At 44.0% G+C, this 26,512-nt stretch overlaps 2 protein-coding genes across 6 annotated transcripts in view; one reads left to right on the forward strand and one right to left on the reverse strand.

Moving 5' to 3' along the window:
- SNX8 (sorting nexin 8) overlaps positions 1-6,979 on the forward strand; it is a 58,287-nt gene extending 51,308 nt beyond the window's left edge. For all 5 annotated transcript variants that reach the window (XM_033963339.1, XM_033963342.1, XM_033963343.1 and 2 more), the window contains exon 12: positions 6,495-6,979. In XM_033963339.1, the coding sequence (XP_033819230.1) occupies positions 6,495-6,602 (108 nt within the window). In that variant the 3' untranslated portion in view covers positions 6,603-6,979. The remainder of the gene's footprint in view (positions 1-6,494) is intronic.
- A 4,268-nt stretch (positions 6,980-11,247) lies between these two features.
- Positions 11,248-23,264, reverse strand: NUDT1 (nudix hydrolase 1). The gene is made up of 3 exons (XM_033915018.1): positions 22,892-23,264; positions 14,778-14,923; positions 11,248-11,667 (listed from the first exon to the last, which is right to left on the reverse strand). The coding sequence occupies exons 1-3, from the start codon at positions 23,101-23,103 to the stop codon at positions 11,492-11,494; spliced, it is 534 nt and encodes a 177-aa protein (XP_033770909.1). The 5' UTR covers positions 23,104-23,264; the 3' UTR covers positions 11,248-11,491.
- Positions 23,265-26,512: the final 3,248 nt, after the last annotated feature.

The raw sequence follows: 26,512 nt of genomic DNA on the forward strand, positions 1-26,512 counted from the left end.
TTTTCTGGGAGTACGATTGTGATTTCCTTTGGAGAGAATGCGGTTAGAGAATTTATTTGGAGGACCTTAGCAACCTTCAAAATACACAGAGGGAATCATGTTCTTCTAATTATCTGTCCCATTTACTTTAAGGCCCCTGAAGATCAGAGAGCTTCTCGACTTGACATTTGTTTTGTTCTATATTGATTATATTGTGTATTTTCTGTTACCCACTTTGTTGTAAGTGGGATATATCTGATTATTTATAATTTTTTCAAATTTTAGAATTTTCAATTAGAGAATGACACGGTGGCTGTTATCCGCGGGTAACCCATCAAAACGGTGGAGCGGTGAATGGTAGCACGGGGCGGTGAACAAGTAGTGAATGCGCGGTGAACGAGCGTTCGATCCGGCAGCCCACTCTCTCCCGCCGGCCGGCCGTGCATCTCCCTCCCTCCTTTTCCCTTACCTTTTCTACTTCAAACTGGCGATTTCTATAAGGCTACGAGCTGTATTACAGCCGGAGCCTTGAAGTCGCGTCATGTTGCCTGCTGGAAAAAGTCTCCTCTGACGCAACTTCCTGTTTCCAGTTGCATCGGAGGAGACTTTTCAAGCAGGCAACCCGACACGACTTCAAGGCTCCGGCTGTAATACAGCTCTTAGCAGTATAGAACTTGCCAGTTTCAAGAAGAAAAGGGAGGGAAATGCACGGCTGGCCGGCGGGAGGGAGCTGCTGAACCGCGTGAAGGGTGCTGGGGGTGGGGGAATGGAGAGGAGAAGACGCTGGTGACGGGGCGGTGAAGGGGACGGCAGAGACGGGGACGGGGCGGTGAAATGACCAGCGGGGATGGGGCGGTGCAGAGGATGGTGGTACGGAGACGGGGACAGAATTTTTCCCATGTCATTCTCTATTTTCAATAAATGTTTACAGAAGAAACATAACAGGATATGAAAATCGCAAGACAAATATTTTTTTACATAGAATCATCAAACTAAGAAATTCCTGATTTATTTATGATTTATTTATTTAAGAAATTTCTAGTCTGCCTATCAACTAGGCGGATTACAAATTCACATGCTTAAAAATGTACAAATTCAAACATTATGCACAATTAAAAATTGTGTAAAATATCAGTGTCCCAGATCAATTTTAGTTCATATGAAAGAACTACCAATATCTTCTTACTTTCTCGAAAGTGCTAACAAATAGATGGGTTTTTAACAATGTTTTTAAAAGGATCTAAATTCAGAACACAACCTCAATTGAACCCCTTCATGGCATTCCATAGCCTCGGCCCAGCCACCGAGATCGCTGCATCGTGAGTTTGTTCAAGGGGACAGTCTCATTACCGTTTTGTGAGCGCAGTCCGCGTTTTAGCATATATCTTCTTGGTTTTAAATTTAGCCCTGTATTGCATGGTGTCGGGTCAAAAGCGCGCCGGGACAAAGGCGCGCCCAGACAATTGAGCGCAGCATGGGGGTGCGCGTCGCAGAAAATTACTGTTTTTAGGGCTCCAACGGGGGTGTGTGGGGAGGGAACCCCCCCACTTTACTTAATAGAGATTGCGCCGTGTTGTGGGGGGTTTGGGGGGTTGTAACCCCCCACATTTTACTGAAAACTTCACTCTTTCCGTTTTTAGGGAAAAAGTTAAGTTTACAGTAAAATGTGGATGGTTACAACCCCCCAAAACGCCGGCGCGATCTCTATTAAGTAAACTGGGGGGGGGCTCCCCAACAAAACCCCCCGTCGGATCCCCTAAAAACTGTAATTTTCTTTGGCGCGCGCCTCCGTCTTGCGCTCAGTTGTCGGCGCGCGCCTTTGTCTTTCGCGGGGTTGTCTATGAACCGTATTGCATTAGTAGCTAGAGAAGCATTTGCAGATATAAAAACATTTTAAAAAGTAGCCTTACTAGGAAAATGGATAGTCCATCTAGCCCAGTGTCAACTGTGGCCAACCAGATGTCATAAGTACGTGGCAGAATCCCGAAGAGCAGCAAGATCCCATGCTATCTATCCCAGGGACAGCAGTGGCTTCCCCCAAGTCTATCTCAGTAGCAGACCCTGGACTTTTTCTGCAGGACCTTGTCCAAACCTTTTTAAAACCCAGATATGGTAACCGCCGTAACCACAACCTCTGGCAATGAGTTCTGGAGCATATAGTAACATAGTAACATAGTAACATAGTAGATGACGGCAGATAAAGACCCGAATGGTCCATCCAGTCTGCCCAACCTGATTAAATTTAAAATTTATTTTTATTTTTTTCTTCTTAGCTATTTCTGGGCGAGAATCCAAAGCTTTACCCGGTACTGTGCTTGGGTTCCACCTGCCGAAATCTCTGTTAAGACTTACTCCAGCCCATCTACACCCTCCCAGCCATTGAAGCCCTCCCCTGCCCATCCTCCTCCAAACGGCCATACACAGACACAGACCGTGCAAGTCTGCCCAGTACTGGCCTAGTTCAATCTTTAATATTATTTTCTGATTCTAAATCTTCTGTGTTCATCCCACGCTTCTTTGAACTGAGTCACAGTTTTACTCTCCACCACCTCTCTCGGGAGCGCATTCCAGGCATCCACCACCCTCTCCGTAAAGTAGAATTTCCTAACATTGCCCCTGAATCTACCACCCCTCAACCTCAAATTATGTCCTCTGGTTTTACCATTTTCCTTTCTCTGGAAAAGATTTTGTTCTACGTTAATACCCTTTAAGTATTTGAACTATTTGTTGAGTGAAAAAAATATTTCCTTCTGTTTTAAGTTTTAAAAGGATCACCGTGTAACTTCATCAACCGTCGCCTAGTCCTTGTCCTTTTTGAAAGGATAAAAGCGAATCGGTTGGTTCATGCTCTTTCTTTTTTTTTTTTTCTACACCACTCATGATCCTGTAAGGCCTTTTTCATATCCCTCCTCGGCCGTCTCTTTTCCAAGCTGAAGAGCCCTAACCTCTTTAGTCTTCTCTCATATGGAAAGAGAAATGGTGGTGTGATCATGTCATTTGCAACTTTGCATCGCTCATATTGCAGCATTCCGAATCATTTTGGAGCTGACGAAAACCCTTTGTAGTCGGACCATGTATTGGGTGAACTTTTATGACTACACTTGCCTTCTCAAGTGTATGGGAAGAGACAGAATAATTGTCTTGGATCAACATCTAATCTGATCTTCTATTTGTGCTTTGCTCATACCTATACAGGCTCAAGGTGACTTGAAGAGAGGGGGGAGAGGGAGGGAAGAGGGATAGGTAAGAGGGGGAGAGAGGAAGTAGGAGAGAAATTGGAAATTAGGAGAGGATACAGGAGATCAAGTGTCGAAAAGAAGGGTTTTCAGTTTCCTCTGGAATATGGTGTGGCTAGGTTCTGTTCTGGTTGTTTCTGTAAAGTCATTCCAAGTTTATACTCCTAGAAAGGTAAGCATGGAGTGGAAAACTCGTTTGAACTGAAGATTTTTTGTGGATGGGAGATTTGCTAGTATCCTGTTGAGGGCTCTGCGAGAAGTAGACCCATGCCATTGAGAAGAACTGGATGAGTGGGGCCGCTGAGTTTCCATAAAGTTTGCAGTGAATGATGCATGATACTTTTAATGTTATTTGTGATGGGACGGATAGCCAGTGGAGTTGTTTGATGAAGGATGAGACCAAGTCGCATTTTCTCAGGTTGAAGATTAGTCTTACAGCGGTGTTTTGGATGAGTTGCATTTTATGGATTTAGAGCAAAGTTGATTCCCAAGTAGATGAAGTTGCAGTAGTCCAGCTGTAGTAGTATCATCAGTTGTACAATTAAGGCAAAGTGGTGTTGGTGAAAGTACAGTCTGATTAGTCTTAGTTGTCTTAAGATGGAAGAGGGATTTCTTTCGGAGACTGGAGATTTGAGGTTCCATGGTAAGTATGGCATCCAGTATGCAACCCAGGATTTTGGAGGCTTTAAGTGCTTTATCTAGCTACTAGTTGTTTAGCTCGTTACATTAACGGGTGCTAGAAGATAGCTAGCATCTCCCCTTTCTCCCATCCCCCCACGGTAGCCAGCATCTCCTTTTCCATCCCCCCATTCAGCATCTATTTTGAAATGCCGTCTGTGCTCGGCCGCCGTGGCCTGCAGCCGCCGACAGCTGCCACGGCCAGCAGCCACCGCGGCCTGCAACCGCCGAAAGTCGCCGCGGCCTGCAACCGCCGACAGCCGCGGCGGCCGACATCCACCTCGGGCCGCCGACAGCCACCGCGGCCTACATCTGCCTCGGAGGGGGGGGGGGAAGAGTGTTTCGCACGCATGCGCACTCCTACCTGCGGTGCCCTACACCGCACGGAAAACGGAACACACGATGGGAGTGCGCATGCGCGGCTTAGGCGTTTATTATATTAGATACCCTTCTAAAGACAGCTACAGAATATTCTGCCTACAATTTTGTGAGTTAAATTTCATTCTGAATGAAAAATATGCCTTTCAGTTACCTTATTTTTTTTTTTTTTGGGGGGGGTTAATTTTATCTTTATTGAATTTCAATTTTATGATAACAATCATAATGAAATAAAGCAGTGTCCATCAAATATCAAATCACATATGAAAATAACATAAAGGTAAATTATATTATTCTGTCAACAGTTAATTAGTCTACAATCATTGAGGGAGGAGTATCAAAGATGGAAGACTATTTTACTCCTTAATTTTCTCAGGAAATAATCGGGCAGCCTGAAGTGGTCCCAGATACTTAATTAGGAGTGTTATCTTGGCTCCTGATAGGGGTACTTGCAGTTATCACCTCCTTGTCTAAGATAAATCTTGATAACTGTGCAGAATGTTGGGCAGACTGGATGGACCATTCAGGTCTTTATCTGCCGTCATCTACTATGTTACTATGAACCAAAAATATATATATCTTGCTCCTCTAAAATTTAACCAAACATTTACATGGGAATCTTAATATAAATGTAGCTTCCAGTTTTAAAACCTGTGGTCTCAAGAGCAAAAACTGTTTCCTCTTTTTTTTTTTTTTTTTGTGTAATCCTAGAAACATCTGGATACATTCTTATTTTTTGATTCAGAACTTTCAGTTACCTTTTGATGTTCTATGGTGGGTTAATTTCATGAGTTTCCACGAGTGCTAGCACAATTTGAAAGGTCAGATAAAGAATTCTGTACGTCTGTGTTCACCGGGATTTTTAGATCATGTATGCCACGTTGTCTCTTCACAGGGGGAGCCATTCTAGCTCCTGTATTACTTTGGCTGCCTTTCTCTGTATCTGCTCTAGTTCCACTTTTTTCCTCAAATGAGGTGAGCAAAATTGCACATATGATACTAAAGAAACCTCCTACTACTATTTATCACTTTTATATAGTGCTGAAAGGCTGTACATGTTGACATTTAATAAGACGGTCCCTGCTAAGAAGAGCTTACAATCTAACTTGGACAGACATGACATACCGTATTTTCACGCATATAACGCGCACACGGGTATAGCGCGCGGGGAACACATATTTATGTTTAAAAAATTTAATATAGCGCGCACACGCGTATACCGCGCATGCTAAAACCTCCTCCCGCTTACTCCGAACCGGCATCCTCCCCCCCCCCGCTCGCTTACCCGCGTTTTACAACTTTTTTTTTCAATCCGATCCGGCATCCCCCCTGCGAACCGGCATCCTCCCCCCTCGCTCGCGTCACCCCCCTCCCCCGCGATCCTACATCCCCCCAGCACCAAACATCTCTTACCCGATTGGGCACCGGCACCAGCACCAATGCACAGGACGTGCCAGTGCCCGAAGATCCTCCCTCGTTGGTTTGGGCTGGGCTGGGCGGTGCGATGCAGGAGAGATAATCCTTCTTCCTGCGCCGGGCTGAACTAGGCTTTGAGCATATTTGCGCATGCTCAAAGCCTTCTGGTCTCGCTCTCTCCGAGATCGAGAATCTCGGAGAGAGCGAGACCAGAAGGCTTTGAGCATGCGCAAATGCTCAAAGCCTAGTCCAGCCCGGCGCAGGAAGAAGGATTATCTCTCCTGCATCGCACCGCCCAGCCCAGCCCGGCGCAGGAAGGATTATCTCTCCTGCATCGCACCGCCCAGCCCAGCCCAGCCCAAACCAACGAGGGAGGAACTTCGGGCACTGGCACGTCCTGTGCATTGGTGCTGGTGCCGGTGCCCAATCGGGTAAGAGATGTTTGGTGCTGGGGGGATGTAGGATCGCGGGGGAGGGGGGTTGACGCGAGCGGGGGGGGGGGGGAGGATGCCGGTTCGCAGGGGGGATGCCGATCGGATTGGAAAAAAAAAGTTGTAAAACGCGCTCACGCGTATAACGCGCAAGGTTATGCACGGTTTGTAAAATCGTGTATAACGCGCGCGTTATATGCGTGAAAATACGGTATAGGGAACCCAAGGTGAGAAGAGTTAGGAGCTGAAGGCAGTTTCGAAGAGGTGGGCTTTAACTGGGCCTTGAACACTGATATTCCAGGGTAAATCTGGCAGATGAATTAGAATGTAATAGCTTGAACTCTTGGTGAATTCTTTATTTTATTTTTTCCTTCAGATGAGCCAGGTTTGGAATGAACTGAAGCCGAAACTAAGCTGCCTCTTTGTGGGAAGCAGCAGTATGCCAACCCCACCGTTGTCGCCCCAGCAGAGCAACCTCAACTAGTGGCAGCTGCTTGCATCGGGATTGAAAATATCCCCCCACCGGTTTCTTTTTGCAACCTACAGACTGAAAGACTTGAAATTGCACCGGACAATCCTGCCTAATGAAATAGCACAATATAACTCCAGAGCTATATTTTTGTAATAATTCAAATGTGTAAAAGGTGAGAGCTAAGTGACTCTAGCAGGAGTACTAATGTCTCAAGTGTTAGATGCACTGGTGACAAGAGAATCCTGTCCCAGACATCCCTGTGCCAGCATCCTAATATGTTGTGATCTCTCTCATGCACACTTGTTTGTGAATGATGGCAATGCATGTGTGCAGTTCAGTTACATAAAACTGAAATAGCAATAAAGGGGGGAAGGCAATCCCTGTGCACATATTTGCATTATAGTAGCTAAATGCTATAATGTGACTTCATAGCAACAGTGTCACTGAGTGGGGTAGCTGGATAGTATTAAGAGGCTATAAACTTCCCCCTTTCTATAACTAGATCCAGATTAGTATTAAAAATCTAAAATTATAAAGGGACTCTTGTATGAGCTCTGCACATTCATAGGCTACAGTGATGGCTTTATTCCAGACTGTTACAAAGAGAAATTAGGTTCTTACTTGCTAATTTTCTTTCTTTTAGTCCCTCTAGACCGGCACAGAACGGATAGTGTCCAGCAGGTGGCAGTGGTAAGCCTGAGCAGTCTTTCCTTTGGTTAGTTAGGGCATGTTGGATCTGATCAGTGGCCTTTTTGTCCCTGTTTTTGGTGTCCAGGCAGAACTTGGAGGCCTGACTGGGCCCAGCCGCTAAAGCAGAACTGCAGGCAGCAGCAGCTGTAACGGTAAGGAAATCGCCAGCACGATCTGCGGCCAGGGAAATGTCAGCGGTTGGGGAAATCCACGTGTAGGCGGTGGGGGAAGCCTGGGCTTCTTCACTGCCTACAGCCAACGAGCGGTGCACGCGCGAAGGAGAACCTTGCTCACTGGTACCTGAAGCCGATGAGGATTTTCCCTTGCAGTAGCCAGAGCACTTTGTGCACACGCTGGCCGCATCCACTTCTCATTGGGAACACGATGAGCATTTTTTCAGTCTCATTAAAGTGCTCGTTGCAAACTGCTAAAAGTGAAAGGAAAAAACGCTGGTTAACTAAAAACCAATTAACTATACTTAAAAGCTGTCTTTCAGACCGGCACTGCCTCAGGATGTGTTTTTTGTTTTGTAAAAACTTTAACAAAGGAGCAGATCCCCCCCCCCAACCTCTCAAAGCTGTAGTCTTTGCCTGAACTGTGGCAAGGTGTACAGCTGAAGCAGCTCTAAACAAAATTTGGGGAGGGGCTTGGCCGCCTGAGTGTGGCACTCCCGAGGTCAGATGGACCCCCGAGCTCTGTCCGGACACCAAAAGCAGGGACAAAAAGGCCACTGATCAGATTCAACAGGCTCTAACTAACCAGAGGAAAGACTGCACAGGCTTACCACCGCCACCTGCTGGAGATTATCCATTCTGTGGCAATCTGGAGGGATGACAAAGATTTTGGTATTATCTTGGAATATTAAGAATACTAAATCACATGGTAGGGTGTCCATTTCTTTTGAGATGGAAGGTGTTGTCTTTCCACATCATTATTTTAGAAGGAACTTTCAGTGTTATGATTTGAAAGAACATAAGAGCTGTCAGACTAAAACAGGCCAAACGCCATCTTTAGAGAACAGTAATTCAGAGTACAGTGCAATAGAAGACTGAATCAGAGAATCACTTTAAGATGCATCTCTTAAATGCAAGCTAAACGCACATTATAATCCTTTGGTAGCATATGTCGGGCTCGGCACAAGTGCAGAAGCACCAAGAGACGTGGAGTTTGTGATTAGCAAAACCAGTTTCTGGGGTGGTGGGGAGGTCGCCACAGCTCTTGAATTTCACTAAAACTGACAAATCCACCAAACAAGGATGTCTCAGAAAATGTTTTATCTGTAAAAATGAGAAGCTTTTAAGTAGAAGAAACACTAAGGAAGAGCTGGTGAGATCATACACTCCTCTCCATCCTGCCACAGGATGAGACTAGGGTGCCACTTAGCCCGGAGGGATTTCACCTCTGAAATACACTTCCCCCTCCCCATTCGCGGTTTCCCTACTTGCGATTTCACATAATCGCGATTTTTTTTTTTTTTGGGGGGGGGGGGAGGAGGAACCCCCCCCCATATTTTTGCCTCCCTCCCCCACCCCCGGCATCACCTTGTGGTCTAGCTGGTTTTCGGGGCAGGAGCGATCTTTCTATGCTCCTGCCCCGTGCAGATAGCCATTAGGAAATGGCTGTGGGGAGTTCCCGTAGTCTCTCGCTCCTGCCCTGAAAACCAGCTAGACCACCAGATAAGGCGGGGGTGGGTCAGAGCCAGATATTCGCGGTTTTTCACCATTTGCAGTCCGGCTCTGCCCCTATCCCCCGTGAATAAGGAGGGAGAAGCGTAATCAAATCCAGGCTAACTGGTTATCCTCCTTGAGAGATGACGTCTGGTTACGACAAACCTTTAGATACATATTTTGTTCCAGTAAATATTTTATGCACTAGAATAGTCCAAATCAACAACTCCAGCTGCCAAATTTGGGCTTCTCTTATCAGTGGTGCAACGAGGGTGAGAGGCGCCAAGGATGGTGTCGCCTCTCCTCCGCCCCCACTCCATCTGCTCCTTCCCTGCTCCTGTACCTCTTTAACATTCGGGGTGCAAGCAGCAACCCCAACCTGCTGCTCGCACCAGCATAGGCTCGTTCTGACATAATTTCCTAGGTGCAGGTCCAGGAAGTGATGTCGGAGGAAGGGCTGGCGCAAGTAGCAGGTTGGTGTTGCTGCTTGTGCCCCAAACGTTAGAGGTACGAGGGAAAGGAAGTAATGGGGGTGGGGAGGGGAAAGAGAGAAGGAGAGGAGGGCACACACTGGGATAGGTGTATCAAGATGGCATTAGGAGTGGACCGCCCCCCACTTACTATGCCTCTGTCTTATAGATATGCAGTAGCCTGTTTTTATATATATATCATAGACTAATCAACTTAGAGCTCTGAAGATTGTTACAGGAACAAACCCAGAGACACTCTTAATAGTTTGAATGAAACACAATCTTGGGTTGATCCTTCTGCTCTCTGGGATATAAATGCTGCCTCATTCCATGTTCAGGCTTTGTGTTATGTGTAAAGAATTGTGCATGGTCTTAAGCTCCAGTTAGTTATCTCGGAGAAAAAAAAAAAGCAAGAGACTGGCAGATCCAGTCTTAATTCTACTACAAGAAAATTAATTTTTGGAAAGCAACGTGCTAAAGCTTCCAAATTGAACGGGGCCTACCTTACCCCCACTGCCTGCTGATTTCAGGTACTAGCATTTCAAAATACTTGTTTAAGGTGCATTGTGATTTGCAACTCTTGAGCTGAGACAATATTTGGGACATTCTGTTCCAGTTCGATGCAAGCTGCAGTTACCGAAAGTGTCAATATTCTCAATTTAGAAACAGACTTTATTATTAATCAGCAAATATTGATGAGCGAAATGTCTTTAGTATGGGGAGGAAGGGGAGAGTCGTTCGCCCTGGCCCTTAACATTGATGTATCAAAGGTGGCAAGAGGACTAAGACGGTGGCATTATTTGAATGGCTGCTCTAGATCTGGGCTGGGGTCCAGCTAGGGGAGGAAGGCACTGCAACCTGTTTTTTTCCCCCACAGAAAGTCCCTCTTAACCAGAGAGAGAACAGAGGCCTGGCAAAACGTCTCTTCTTTTAGTCATGAACTTTTAAATTACACTCCAAAACAAACATCTCCTTATTAACAGCCGTGTTAATAGTCTTGTGACTGAATGAAAATATTCATTTTCTGCCTGAGGACCAGATGTTCTTTTACCTTACAGGGGGATTACTGCTGGCTTTACAGGTGACAGGAGTATGCCAATTGTTCCACCTGTTTTGATGTGTCCTATTTTGAGGACTGCAAGTGCTGGTTAAAGATATTTTGTCTTCTAAGAAGGCAGTGCTTCTCCACTTGGTCCTGGAATACCTCCTCGCCAGTCAGGTTTTCTGGCTATCCACAATGAATATGCATAAACTCGATTTACATACAAATTTCTTTCATGCACATTCGTTGTGGATAGCCAGAAAACCTGACTGGTGAGGGGGTACTCCAGGACCGGGTTGAGAAACACTGATTTAAGGGAACAAGCTACTGGGCTTTGCTGCCTGCCTTTTCGGTCTGCTAGTCTTCAAGATGATTGTTTCTTACAGCCGCTAAAAGACTGAACTGTTTACAAATTCTTTATTGCCAAATCCTGTATAAACAATATGCATAAATATTTTATCTTACATGTATTAAGAGTATATATAATAAAGTTTAACAAAGCACATTAATTATTTTTAAAGAACTTACTTAAGCAGGAGAATACCACATGGAGTAATGTGGCAGTGGAAGGGCATTTTTCAGAATGGGTTAGCATTCACCATCTGCCACGTACCATAGTTTTCAGACCATAAGATGCAATTTTTGGACTGAATACACCGCGGAAGGAGGACAGATTGAGATGGCTGCCGTGATTTCCTGTAGTCTCTCGAACTCACGGCAGCCATTTCCTATGAGTGATCTGCATGGGGCAGGAGCATAGGAAGATCGCTCTTGCCCAGAAAGCCCGGTAGACCACCAAGTAAGGTCTGGGATACCGGGAGGGAGGCGGGGAAGGTCCGGAATTAGCTTTTTTTAAAAAAATAAAAAATCGCAGATACTGAAACCGTGGATTTGGAGGGAGAAGTGTACAAGTAAATTTACTCTATCCGAAGTACTGGGGAAGTAAATACCTAGCCCTGGTCAGATGAGGGCTCATAGATTCTCAGAACACATAACTGGTTTCCTCTCTTGCAGCCATTACTTTCTGAGTTTTTATAAAAGGTCTTCTGCTTCCACCAGAGTGTGTTCTAGGATTGTGTCGTGCCCCTGGAACTTGAAATAGCCGTGGAACTTCTTGTTTTGGAGCATCAGGGGAAACCAGTAAACATCATCGGGCCACATCTGATCAAAAGGGACCTGGTCCAACTGAAACCACTGAGGACGCATTTCTGTTAACAAGGCAGAGAAAAAGCATTAAACAGGTTTGGAGAAAAGTGCAAATATCCTTCTGCATCGCTGCAAGAGAGGCTGCAGAATGCTTACAATTCTCTTCTAACAGTCTACTTTATCTTCTGTAATTTTATTAGCTTCACAAAACAAACCGATCGTGTACCGATCGGTTTGCGACCAGATTTCCCTCAGGCACAATTCACTAACTTCTCCTGTGATCTGCTTCAATTCTGTGCATGCAAATGAGGAGAAACGCATGCAAAGTAGACAGGGACGCGATTCATCATTCAAATTTTCCAATCCTACTGGGCTGGCCGATCATCCCAAGAAGCAACCCTGGGGACCAATCGAAAACGTCTTTCCGACTCTGCACGTCCTGCTGTCTGCTGTCCCAAATCTCTCCTGCCTGCTGCACCGATGAAAAAAGTAAAAAAAAAAAAAAAAAAGTTGCGGCCCCAGATCGCCTGCCTGCCCTGACTCTCTCACCCTGCCCAGCAGTGCAAGCCCATGGTTTTAACCCGCGGGCTTGAAACGGGTTAAAACCACAGGCTCCAATGCCTCTAAACTCCAAACGCAAAGCTTACAGCTGACACACTAGTATATTCAAAAGAGTGTTCCAAAATAAGTTAACCTCGCCAGTGCTCTCTGCCAGGCCGGTGGTCCAGCGCATGTGCAGACCATCTACAGATGGTCTTCGCACGCACTGGGATCGCTATAGAGCAATCCGGGCAGGCAGATGGGGGCGTTCCTCCGATTGCCCCCATCTGCATATTGGCTTTTTGAGAATTCATCGGACCTGCCCGGATTGATCGGGCGGGTTCATGAATCTAACCCTTAATTTGCCAAAACTGATACTATTAACTAACCTACAGGTCTAAAAATCAGTCCCTGGGTTCCAGCCATTCATCACTTGGCCATGTTTTTTTCCCCCCAAACACATACATTATGAAAATCTAGCTGGGGTAGACCCAAGACAGGTTTAGAAACGCCTACGTTAGGAAGGTATTGTATTCTCCATGTGAAACCAAACATAATGGGGGTAAAATGCCAACTCTAGTTGCCTAAATTATGCCCCGATATTCCAAAGCTGGCCATGGTTGTATTAACTATCGGTGTATGTGCTGCTGGCCTAGTTAACTGCCGACCTCTTAACGCTTAAGTTAAACCAGCCAAGGACAGGAGAACTATTTTATTAGGGCTGCACAATAATTTCAGTTAACTCTGATTTATGAATTAATCATTACTTGCAATTTAAAAAAAAATAAAATTTTGTTGTGGTATTGCCTCCAAATTCAGTCAAAAATCAGCCCTCTCTTTTGCTACATCTATAACAGTGAACGCACAACACAGTTGCTAAATTGATCAAATAATGTTTCTTGTAAACTTTTTTTTTAGAATTGAGAGGACACCATCAGTGTACTATTTATGATCAATGGCAACAACTCTTTCAAATGACAAACAAGGACTCAACAGACTCCACTTGATGTCACACATCAGACGTCTTCAGATTCATACATTATGTTCAAAGTTTCAAATTAATTATTTGATAAACCGCCTATCGAACCGTCTAGGTCAGTGGTCTCAAACTTGCGGCCTGGGGACAACATGCAGTCCGCCAGGTACTATTTTGAGGCCCTCGGTATGTTTATCATAATCATAAAAGTAAAATTAAAGAGTTTCTTGATCATATGTCTCTAGCTCTAAATGACAATATTATTATTAAGACTTGGCCAAAAGGAAAGATTTATAAACTATAAAGAGTTTTACCTCATGCAAAGTTGTCATTTCTTTAATGAGACATTAACTATTTTTTTCTGAAGCCCTCCAAATCCAAAATGTGGCCCTGCAAAGGGTTTGAGTTGGAGACCACTGGTCTAGGTGGTTTACAACAAAATTATAAAAACAGGAGGTGAAAAAAATCTGACTGAAATATATAAACAGGAACACAGTGACTGGAAACTTAAGGGGGAATGGAGAAAAAATGCACTGTTTTGTCAGTGCGTTTGTAGCATTATTTGTAATTTATTTTTAACGTACGCTTTGAAATTTGATAGGGTGGTATATCAAATTTTTAAATACACCTGAAACCACTCACGGTGGGAAAAGAATTTCTTAGGATGTAAAGGCATCTTTTTATAGAGGGAGGTTTTTAAATTAGACTTATATATTGGTAAGGATGTTTCTTGTCTGATATGGTGAGGAAGCGCATTCCGTAAGGGAGAAGCTACCACAGAGAATATGGTTTGTGCCTTTGTATCATAAAAGAAATGCAGATGTGGAGGGATCGAAAGGAGATTTTGTGGTGTTGTTTGTAGTAGCCGTGAAGTAGTTTGAGGGATTAAAAGTCTGTCGATAAAGGGTTGGGAACCACTGGTCTAGGCTGTGCTTTTAATAAGATGTTGGGCATTTATTAGAAATAGTACACGCATTTATAGAGGCCATGATGTACATATAGGCAAGTTCAGGAACACAGATTGGGTGCAATCACAAATAATGTACACACTTCACATACATACCTAATCCCAAGCAGGTATTAATCCACCGGGCTCATTTTTAGCTGCAATTTCTGATGCATTTTTAAAAATTTTATAGACACAAAGGCTCCTATGTTTTTTTTTTTCACAGAGCAGTGCCAAAAATAGGTGTGTATTTTACCTTTCAAGCAGAGAATTAACGGTGTCAGGTCAAAAGCGCGCTGGGACAAAGGCGTGCCCAGACAATTGAGTGCAGATCGCGCCGCGTTGTGGGGGGTGTGGGGGGTTGTAACCCCCCACATTTTACTGAAAACTTCACTTTTTCCCTGTTTTTAGGGAAAAAGTTAAGTTTACAGTAAAATGTGGAGGGTTACAATCCCCCAAACCCCCCACAACGCCGGCGCGATCTCTATTAAGTAAACTGGGGGGGCTGCCCAACAAAACCCCCCGTCGGAGCCCCTAAAAACTGTAATTTTCTTTGGCGCGCGCCTCCGTCTTGCGCTTAGTTGTCGGCGCGCGCCTTTGTCTTTCGCGGGGTTGTCTATGAACCGAATTAACAGTTATACTCGTTTTCTTTGGCAAAGTGAGAATTAAAAAAAAATAAAAAATAAGGAACTTGATTCCAGTCTTCCTACCATCACTCTCTGTTGGCTCGCCATGAAAGCTGTCAGCGCGGAAGATATGGACGTCCAGTAATTCTGTACTTCCAACAAACTCGAATTTGATTTGTCCAATCTTCTGTAGAGCATCCACTGTGAGTCCGCTCTCCTCCCACAGCTCTCTGCAAAAGCAAAAAAAGAGGTCTACAGTAGCTGCACCACATTGTTTGCAGAGTTGGAACATGAAGTGAGGTTCCAGTTGGCTTGTGTTAGTCATCCGGCCACTGTGAGGTGAGTTTTGTGATTAGGAACATGCCACCATGGAAACCATTCTAAACTCTATTAGACCCCATCATATTATTCTCTTTAATTTTTTATTTTTTACTTTTTATTTTTTCTGCAACATGTGCCCCTTAGCCATTGCAGCAAGTCTTTTTAAGTCTAGCTCAAGACTGCAGCTCTCTTCAGAACCTTAAAATGAAGCCCGAGAACAGTAATGGTAGCGTCTCCTTCATGCTAGAAGACATGCATTGCTCCTATTCAAAACCAGCCCAAGGAACAGTAATCGTTGAACACAAATCTCAGCATGCTATGGGTATATAATGGATTAAGACTTATTTTTGTTTTGAGTGTTTAGCTACTGTCTCTATTTTCCAAATTTCGCTTCTTTGTATATGGTGTATGGCAGTAGAATTTTGGATTTATGGGTTGTCTAAGGATAAATGCTTGCTTTTTTATTTATTCGATTTTCTATACCGTTCTCCCAGGGAGTTCAGAACGGTTTACATTAATTTATTCAGGTACTCAAGCATTTTTCCCTGTCTGTCCTAGCGGGCTCACAATCTACCTGGGGCAATAGGGGGTAATCGTCAGTGAGGACATGAAGTCTGCCAATCAAGTGGAGCAGGCTTCGTCCAAGGCAAGACAAATCATGGGCTGCATACGAAGGGGTTTCGTCAGTCGTAAGGCGGAAGTCATTATGCCATTGTATAGATCCATGGTGAGGCCCCACCTGGAATACTGTGTGCAATTCTGGAGGCCGCATTATCGCAAGGATGTGCTGAGACTGGAGTCGGTGCAAAGAATGGCCACCCAGATGGTCTCGGGACTCAAGGATCTACCATACGAAAAACGGCTTGACAAATTACAGCTATACTCGCTCGAGGAGCGCAGAGAGAGGGGGGACATGATCGAGACGTTCAAGTATCTTACGGGCCGCATCGAGGCGGAGGAAGATATCTTCTTTTTCAAGGGTCTCACGACAACAAGAGGGCATCTGTTGAAAATCAGGGGCGGGAAACTACGAGGTGACACCAGGAAATTCTTTTTCACTGAAAGAGTGGTTGATCGCTGGAATAGTCTTCCACTACAGGTGATTGAGGCCAGCAGCGTGCCTGATTTTAAGGCCAAATGGGATCGGCACATGGGATCTATTCACAGGGCAAAGGTAGGGGAGGGACATTAAGGTGGGCAGACTAGATGGGCCGTGGGCCCTTATCTGCCGTCTATTTCTATGTTTCTATGTGACTGCCCAAGGTCACAAGGAGCAGTGTGGGTTTGAACCCACAACCTCAGGGTGCTGAGGCTGTAGCTTTAACCACTGCGCCACTCTAGAAATCAACATGTATTAAAGGTGAGCTGAGTATAGGACAATCAAGCCATTGTGACATCACTGCTGAGATTGGCTCTTAGGCATTGGTGGAATGAGGGATTATGATGTCACAATGCCAGCTCTGGTTATCAGAGGCTGAAACTTGTCACACTATTTATTCAATTTTCTATGCTGTTCTCCCAGGAAGGCTCAGAACGGTTTTACATTAATTTATTCAGGTACTCAAGCGTTTTTCCCTATCTGTCCTGGAGGGCTCACAATCTATCTAATGTACCTGGGGCAATGGGGGGATTAAGTGGCTTGCCCAGGGTCACAAGGAGCAGTGTGGGTTTGAACCCACATCCTTAGGGTGCCGAGACTATAGCTTTAACCATTGCGCCACACACTCCCACACTCCCTTTCTAGGTGCTAGCTTTTATGAAACACAGAAAAAGTGAACCAAGCAAAGCCTCCTGGAAAATTAGTAGCAATTCCCTGTAACAAATAGTTTAAAATTTGTTTTGCTTATTTGGATTGATGTACTTAATGGCCTTTTGGGAAAAAAAAATTCTACCAAGGTGCTGTACGGCAAGACTAACCCCCCTCTTTTACTAAGGTGCGCTAACTGATTTAGCACATGCAAACTGATTTTGCGGGCGCTAATGCGTCCATTATATTCTATGAACGCTTTAGCGTGTGCTTAATCAGTTTGCGCACCTTAGTAAAAGAGGGGATAAGTTGAACATTAGGCAATAACCAATTACGGCAAATTGAGCCAAAGGATAACAAACGGAGTGGCCAGCTTCTGTTTATGGATCCATCTTAAAGTTATGTCAGCCAGTATGCCACTTATATACTTTTAGTTCAGTGGTTCCCAACCCTGTCCTGGTGGACCCCCAGGCCAATTGGGTTGTCAGGCTAGCCCTAATGAATATGCATGAGAGAGATTTGCATATAATGGAAGTGACAGGCATGCAAATATGCTCCATGCATATTCATTAGGGCTAGCCTGAAAACACGAATGGCCTGGGGGTCCTCTAGGACAGTGTTCTTCAAGCACCGGTCCACAGAAATTTCCTGCCGATCTCACAGGGCCAGCAAGTGCATCAGGCCCAAAACAGAGTTCTTCAACCGCTGGTCACAGTGCAATCGATGCGGCGTTATCTTCGAGCCAGCTCCCTCTTCTTCACTGATTCAATGCAACGTCAGAGAGAAGGCTTCTGGTTCAGGCGCAGGTGGCTTTATGCAACATCAGAGGGAAGGCTTCCAGATGAGGCATGGGACACGCAAGGAGCCTCTGCCCGCAGCTTTGTGCACTGTATCAGTAAGGAAGAGGGAGCAGGCCTGAAGATAACACCAGAGGCGGCATAAAATGGCCAGGCAGGAGCAGGCCAGAAGGTAAGGCATAGCATGGAGGGAGGGAGACAACAAAGATAGGGGGGGGGAATGATTTTATTTTTGAATTTAGTGATTGAATTATGTCAGTTTTGAGACTTTACATCTGCTGTCAGTGTGCTTTGTGTAGTTTAATTTTGTGGTTAACCATTATGTGTTGTTAATAAGATTATATTGTGTATCTGTGAAAAATGAATGGAAAAAATAGCGTTACAATTAGTACTATTATGGGGGCGGGGTCTGGGGGTGGAGATTGGGTAGAGATGGGCGAGGTCTGGCCCACGACTTAGCCCAGTGTTCTTCAATCGCCGGTCCACAAAATAATTATTTTATTTCTGCCGGTCCATAGGTGTAAAAAGGTTGAAGAACACTACTCTACGACAGGGTTGAGAACCACTGGCCTACAGCACTACCTAGAAACATAGAAAAGGGCCATGGCCCATCAAGTCTGCCGACTCTAATGACCCACCCCCCTAATTTCTTCCATGAAGAGATCCTATTTTTTTTTTTTAAATCTGGCAAGCTGCTGGCCTCAATTACCTGCAGTGGAAGATCATTCCAATGATTACATTACATTACATTACATTAGGGATTTCTATTCCGCCTGTGCCTTGCGGTTCTAGGCGGATTACAATATAGAAGATGTCTGGGCAATTCCAGTAGAATTACATTACAGGATAAGAGTAGATTACAGGAACAGTAAAGAATTATGATACAACAATTTAACAGAATGGTACATAACACAGAGGATAATACATGTCACAGAAGATAATACATATCACAGGAGATATTATATATCGATTGAATCAAGTTAGATCAGGTGTAGTGTAGAAGGGTTACAGTACCTTCTAAATCACAGACAAGGAGATATAGGTGGGTGTTTCTGAAGGTGTTGATTGGGAACTCGTTGGGAGGAGGTTAGAGTGATGGGATATATTTTTTGAACAATAGTGTTTTTATTTCTTTACGGAAATCTTTTATGTCTGTTGTTTTGATCAGTAATTCTGAGATGTCAGAGTCGATTTTAGCTGCCTGTGTCCCTAGGAGGTTGTCGTAAAGTTTCTTACGACGAGTTCCGTTGAGAGGTGGGAAGGTGAAGATGTTCTGCGTTCTCCTTCTTCTGGGTGAGAGGTAGTAGTGGAAGCGGTTGTTTAGGTAACTAGGTGCCGTGCCGTGGGTTACTTTGAAAATGAGACAGTAGAGTTTGAATTGTATTCTTGCTCTTATTGGTAGCCAGTGCGATTCTAAGTATGCATTAGTAATGTGGTCATGTTTGCTGAGTGAGTATATGAGTCTGAGGGCTGTGTTCTGGATGGTCTGCAGTTTTTTTATTGTGTTGTTAGGGCAAGGTAAGTAAAGGCTATTACAGTAGTCTACAATGCTCAGCACAAGAGATTGGACAATGATCCGGAATTGGTCTTTATTAAAAAATTTTCTGATTTTTCTTAGATTTCGCATTGTGAAGAATGCTTTTTGGGTGATTTTTTGAATTTGTGTTTGCATTGTGCAGCATCTGTCTAGATGTATACCCAGGATTTTGAGGGAGCTTTGTATTGGGTACTTGATTGAGTTTACTTCCAGTTCTGTTAGGGATGGTTTTTTGTCCTTCTCTAGCATTAGGAATTTAGTTTTGTCTGGGTTCAGCTTCAACTTATGATTTGTCATCCATTTTTCTACTGTTTCTAGTGTTGTTTTCAGGCGTCCTGTGGAAGTTGGATTGTGGATGTCGAAAGGAAGGAGGATGGTTATGTCGTCCGCATAGCTGAAGGAGGTAATATTTAGGGTGTCCAGGGTGGTGCCTAGGGATGCTATGAATAGGTTGAAGAGTGTGGGAGAGAGGGGAGAGCCTTGTGGCACTCCGCATGGATTGGTCCATGGTTCTGATAGAATGTCTTTTGATTTGACTCTATATGTTCTAGTTTTAAGGAAGCCTTGGAACCAATTGTGAACTTTTCCTGAAATTCCAATTGCGTCTAGTATCTGGAGAAGTATGGAATGGTCCACCAGATCGAATGCAGCCGAGAGATCAAATTGGATGATTAGCAGTCTGTGTCCTTGGCTGAGGTGTCTTCGAGCTATGTCTAGTAAAGATACCAGAAGAGTTTCTGTACTGTGGTTGGTTCTGAATCCGGATTGGGATGGATGTAGGATGTTGTGGGCATCTAGGTACATGGACAGTTGTTGTGCTACTAGCCCTTCTATTATTTTGACGTATGTTGGGATTGAAGCGATTGGTCTGTAGTTCGATGGGCTGTCTATTAGACCTTTGGGGTCTTTCAGTATAGGCGTAACTATGATTTCACCAAGGTCAGGTGGGAACTGGCCTTCCCTGAGTGTTGTTTGCAGCCATAATATGTAGCTAGCTCTGAAGTTGGTGGACGCTGTTGCTAGTAGGTATGGTGGGCAGTAGTTCAGATCACATGAGGATTTGCAATATTTTCTGTATAGCCTGTCCAGATCAGACCACTGGATTGTGGGGAAGTCGGTCCAGGATCTGTCTGCTGATATGGACTCATCTGTTATGGGTTTTATTAGAATCTCGTCTATGTTGTTTTGTGAGTTATTGAATGTTGTTCTGATTGAGATGATTTTATTTTTGAAGTGGTCTGCTAGTTGCGAGGCTGTAGGTGTTAGGTTTCCCTGGGTGGCTAGACGTGGTTTGGTGTCGGTAAGGGTTTTTACTAGGTTGAAAAGTTTTTTTGTGTCTGGGTTGTCGGTGCCTATGAGGTTGGAGTAATAGTCTTTACGTTTTTCCTTCAGTTTGATTTTGTATTGCTTGATTTGGATTTTCCATTCTGTTTTAGTGTTATCTTGTTTCTGTTTTAACCATGCCCTTTCTAGTTGTCTACATTTCCTTTTTAGTTGTAGGAGTTCGATGTCAAACCATTTGTCTGATTGTCTACATATTTTATTTTTTGCTTTTAGTGGTGCTAGTTTATTCAAGGTCGATTCGCTGAGAGACCGCCAGGTGTTTATGAATTCACTAGGGTTACTGGAGAAGAAATACTTCCTGGTGTCGCTATGAAATTTCCCACCCCTGATTTTCAACAGATGCCCTCTTGTTGCCGTGGGTCCTTTAAGAAAAAAGATATCTTCTTCTACCTCGATACGGCCCGTGACATATTTGAATGTCTCAATCATGTCTCCCCTCTCTGCGTTCCTCGAGTAAATATAGCTGCAACTTACCCAGCCGTTCCTCATCCTTGAGTCCTGAGACCATCCTGGTGGCTATTCGCTGAACCGACTCAACTCATCTTTTTGATAATGTGGCCTCCAGAATTGTACTAGATTAATTACTCAATAGAGAGATAAGTTCCTTAGTAATCTGTGGCTAACAGGGTCTATTTTTCAATTTTTCACAGCTATAAACGTTTAGAACTTCTCTGTCCATAGCGAGCCGATATCAGGTAATTTAATAACAAATAAAATGTATATTAGAAACTGGATATAAGAGATTTCAAGTATTTAATAACTGCTTAGATGGTAAAAATATAACCTAGTACACTTTATTTTAGTTCGCTGTTTGAAATTTCTTAGTGTCCCTCCCTGACGAAGAGACGAAATCCGGGTCGGGGGGACGGGAGATCACCTAAGAAACTAACAACAATTTTAAAGAAGCACGAGCACCTTAATAGACACCAGTCACCCATGAGAGTTAACACCTTCAACATGAACAACCCCTGAACGAAGATAAGTACCACCACTAGTTAAGACAAAGTAGTAAATATTCAGGGATGGCAGGGGACAAGTGAATGCAATGATGGTCCCCTAGTTAACCTCATAGTGGTGACATCACTACTAAATGGGTTATCAGGTCTGAGCATTTCACTAATTATTTATATAATTTTATTATAGTTATAATTTTTGCACTCACAAGTATTTTGTATTCTAAACGTTTATAGCTGTGAAAAATAGCTCCAGAATTGTACACAATATTGCAGATGAGGTCTCACCATGGATCTGTACAACGGCATTGTAACTTCCTAGTTACAGATTACATATTCACTTTCTATTGGGTTGACACATCTAACATATCTATTGATTGTATAGTCTGCATATTTATCTTGGAGCTATATTGAAGCATGATATCACCCATTGTCAAATCTGACCTCTCTATTTCCCTGACAATGCATTCTTAATACTAAGTTCAATAATTTCTGAGATCAGGCCTCCTTCTGCCTGAGCTTCATTGTCCCTCGTTAGCAGTTCAGATAACTTTTTAGTAGGACATTTTATTTGGGTTTGTCTTTCTGAAAAAGTCCCGAAACATCCAATGCTGTCAGCAAATCTTGCCAGTTACTGGAGCAAAGTTGAACCTCTTACATAGGCTTCTTGTTTCTTGCTTACAGGGAAATATATGATTGTTCAGAAGCTTGAAAAATTCATAAGCACAGCGTCTCTCTTAAAAATATAACTTTTGGGGCCTTCACCTACATTTTCATGAAGGTCTTATTCCCTATTCTTCCTCACTTCCAATATGTTTGTTAAAATATTTATAGACAGCCAAGGATCAAAGCGGTTTACATCAAAACAAATTTGTGAAAAGAACTCCATTAAGCAATAAAAGGAAAGAATCAGATACCTACTAAAATATTTTAAGAGTATAAGAAAAGGTGGAAAATACAGCTACCATTGCATAACCAAATTAAGAACTGCTTTCAAGAAAGTGGTATTGAAGTCAGAAACCTAAATGAATATTAATTTCAGCTAGGGTTGGAGGGGATAACTATTTTGTGGTTGGGATTATTTAAAATATGCTGAAGCAACAGAGCTGCTTCAGGAACTTGGGACTTCTGCCAGACTTATTTGATTTTGGTTTTCAATTTATTCTTCCAGTTTATAAATTATTTTAAATTGTATTCCATTGTTTTTACCCCTATGCTTTTTATTTTATTAACTGGATTCTATTGTTTAACTGTGCCTCCTTTCTAGTCATTTTTACATATTAGTTTAATTCATTTAGATGTCATTTACATAGATGGTGTTCCTACCTATGACATATTCTACATCCTTCGCTCCTCTCCACTCCCTCCCCTATTCTAACCCTTTACTCTGTGATGTCGCCTAGAGCTGGTCCAGGTGGCACAAATGGAAGAAATAAATAAAATATCCAAGTCCTGCCAGTGGAATATTTAGCCACGTGCAAAAGCAGCCCAGGCCCTACCTTTTGGCTGCCTGTTCTACCGTCTCCTCTGGCTCCACTTTGCCACCAAATCCATTCCATCGCCCCTCCCCAAAGCCCCGTTTCTTCAGGCCCAAGAGAATGCGCTGAGGTTCCACGACCAGCACTAAGGTGAGCAGCCTGGCAGTGAGCATGGCTGTTCTCCTGCAACGGCACAGAGAGCTGTTGGCCGTCATCAGTGCAGAAGGGCGCATCAGGACTACAATGGGAGAGTAGTCGAGGGAGCTACATGCTTTTTTTTTTTAATGATTTTTTTTCTGGGTTCATCCTTTTTTCTAAAAAAATAGGAAACTTGAAAAGCAAATAAGCTGCAGTGACCTTATATTTGCCCAGCGGATTAAAAATAAAATAACAATAAGGTCCAAACCCCCCCCCCCCCGCGTTTCTCACATGGTTACCGGCGCGTGCTGGGGGGGTGTGGCCGGGCGGTCCAGAACGTGCGTGTTTCCGGAGGGAACGATGGGTGGGGGGTGGGGCTGTTGGGACCGGAAGTCAGCGCGCTGGAGATTTTCAACTCCGTATATTTGGACTTTTGACTTAGGAGAGGGGAGGGAGCAGGTAGCTTGAAAGAAAGCAGCCAATACTTAACTGTTACTGGGACTGTTTCTATCAAAAATAGTTATGCATCGGACCTGTTTTTTTAACTCACTCTCCCCCCACCTCCCAGGCTCAAAAGGCTGTGGCACCCTGGCCCAATTTTTGGTTTGCATCCCCTTATATTCCACCATCTCTCCTTCCCCCCGCTTCTGATGTGTCCCTATCTCTTCTCCCATAGTCTGACATTCACCCCCACCTAAGGGCCTCAGGCATCTCTCTTGTCTCCTCTCCCCACCACCATCCTGCGCCCCTTCTTTGACCTCCCTCAGTGTCCCCGGACTAGCAATTGCTGGTAACACACTGCCCGTGTTCAGCCAGCTCCTTCCTTCTGCAGCATCGCACTCACATATAAACAGGAAGTTAAGGCAAAAGCCATCTGCACTGACCACTGGGGGGTGCTAAAAGTGGGCGGGCTGGGCACTGGAGCTCACGTGGGTTCTGCTGATAGTTTGCTGGGGCTTGCTTAACAGTTATGCAGCCCCTACTGCATATCAGGCTGGGACCCACACATTTTTAAAAAATATGGTCCCCTGACAATGTTCCCTCCCCCAATTGTATCCTTGGTGGTCCAGCACCTACTGCTGGATCACTAGGAATACAGGTAGTCCGGGAGGGGAGGGAGCAATATCAGAGACTTGGAAGACCATCTTAAAAAAAGTATATGGGTGCCAGCCTGATTTAGTACAACACACACATAGCTAAGCAGCCAGTAAAACAAAGAATCATGTATAAAGTAGTAATATTGACTTTCAAAGCCTTTTGTTTTGGGTTTGCCAGATAATCTTGCAATCCTTACAGTACTATATTCTCCTAGCAAAATTTTCCTTTCTATAAATGAGCAGGGTCTGGTGCTCTTGGAACCTAAATTGGCACAATTAGAACCTACTAGTCATATGTACTAACCTTTCTTTTAAGAGTTTCAAAGCTTAGGTAAAGACATAGAAGATGAAGATGACGGCAGAAAAGGGCTACAGCCCATCAAGTCTGCCCACTCTGCTTACCCACCCCCTGTCTATACCCTAATGACCCAATTTCCTTATCTTGACCCTCGTAGGGATCCCAAATGGGTATCCCATTTATTCTTAAAGTCTGGCACGTTGTCTGCCTCGATCACCTGCACTGGAAGCTTGTTCCAATGATCAACCACTCTCTCTGTGAAGAAATACTTTCTGGTGTCGCCATGAAATTTTCCGCTCCTGAGTTTGAGCGGGTGCCCTCTTGTGGCCGAGGGTCCCTTGAGAAAGAAAATATCATCTTCCACTTCGACACGTCCCGTGAGGTACTTAAATGTTTCGATCATGTCTCCCCTCTCCCTACGTTCCTCGAGAGTGTAGAGCTGCAATTTGTTCAGTCGCTCTTCGTATGAGAGACCCTTGAGCCCCGAGATCATCCTGGTGGCCGTCCGCTGAACCGATTCAATTCTGCGCACATCTTTACTGTAATGTGGCCTCCAGAATTGCACACAGTACTCCAGATGAGGTCTCACCATGGCCCTGTACAACGGCATTATGACTTCAGGCTTTCGGCTGATGAAACTTCTATTGATACAACCCAATATCTGCCTTGCCTTAGATGAAGCCTTCTCCACTTGATTGGCAGTTTTCATGTCTGCACTGATGATTACTCCTAAATCTCGTTCTGCTGAAGTCCTAGTTAAAGTTTCTCCGTTCAAGAAGTACGTCCTGCATGGATTTCCGCTTCCGAGGTGCATGACCTTACATTTCTTAGCATTGAAGCCTAGCTGCCAGGTTGAGGACCAACTTTCCAATGTAAGCAGGTCCTGCGCCATATAATTCTGTAAACTGCATTCACTTACTATGTTACATAGTTTGGCGTCATCGGCGAATAGTGTTATTTTACCTTGAAGCCCTTGAGTCAGATCCCCTATGAATATGTTGAAAAGGAGTAGACCCAGGACCGAGCCCTGCGGCACTCCACTGGTCACCTCCGATGTTTTAGAGAGGGTACCATTAACCACCACCCTCTGAAGTCTGCCACTCAGCCAATCATTGACCCATGCAGTTAGGGGTAAATTCTCTATTACTGCGTTTAACTTAGGCGTGCTTTGGACGTCCGAAGTAAGTGAATAATTACGGAGTTAAGGGTCTTAATTAATGTTAATTGGGAAATAAACGACACATAGATGTCCCTAAGAGGATGTTGACGGACTGACGTCTATAGAAAGCATAGTCATGTCTCCAGCTCTGGACGTGGGCGTTCCATGGGCATGCCAAATGGGGACGCTAGATAGACGCTACCTGAGTGACCACCTGCGTCTAAATATCGTGTATTATGTAGACGTAAGAAACCCTGGTCTAACTTGGATTTCAATGCCATTTCAACTTTCGTAATTGCGGCTCTTTGTTAGACGCGAGGCAGACGTTTGCTGTGTTTTTTCATCAATAATTCCAATAGTGAGTTTGAATAGGTAATTTTCATCTTTTCTCTGTCCTAATAAATATAATGTCAATGGAACACATTATATTGCATGGATAACAAACTACATTTCTGCCCAAACAATAATATAATTTACACATGGCTTTTACAACCCCCTTTTTTTTTCTCAACAAACAGCACTGCAATCGGCTCTCTTTTGAAAGCAAAGAAAAATCAGCACACATTATCAGCACTTAAAAAGAGAATAAACAGATACACACCTTAACATTCAGCTTCCCTCATTGCAAAATGGAGGTCTTCAGTTGCACAAAACTGACCTCATTGTGACCTCATCAATCTGCACCTTCAAAGTAGTATGCCACAATTAAAAGTTGTGCTGGGTGTAGAACTCACAATCTCTGGATGTTAGGAGCACAGGCTGGCTCCTAACACATAGAGCTACAGCTGCTTCTACTTAGGTCCATCTCACCACCCTTTCATATCATACTTGACTGAGCTGTCTATGCTCATTAGCTATCATATCAGGATGAACTCAAATAAATTTAAGCAAAGGAATGCCTAAAGATTTGGAAGGTTTTCAAGTAGAAAACAAATATCAAATATGTATTA

The sequence above is a fragment of the Geotrypetes seraphini genome, chromosome 11 (assembly GCF_902459505.1).
Source record: "Geotrypetes seraphini chromosome 11, aGeoSer1.1, whole genome shotgun sequence".
In the NCBI taxonomy this organism is placed as follows: Eukaryota; Metazoa; Chordata; class Amphibia; order Gymnophiona; family Dermophiidae; genus Geotrypetes; species Geotrypetes seraphini.

What these genes read in the sequence shown, in the direction of transcription:
- NUDT1 (XM_033915018.1), bottom strand. Translation starts at nt 23,103, where the DNA reads ATGCGCCCTTCTGCACTGATGACGGCCAACAGCTCTCTGTGCCGTTGC. An exon ending in GTAGAACAGGCAGCCAAAAG is followed by an intron (nt 14,924 to 22,891) that starts GTAGGGCCTGGG and finishes TTGCTTTTGCAG; the next exon opens with AGAGCTGTGGGAGGAGAGCG. An exon ending in CGAGCCAACAGAGAGTGATG is followed by an intron (nt 11,668 to 14,777) that starts GTAGGAAGACTG and finishes CCTTGTTAACAG; the next exon opens with AAATGCGTCCTCAGTGGTTT.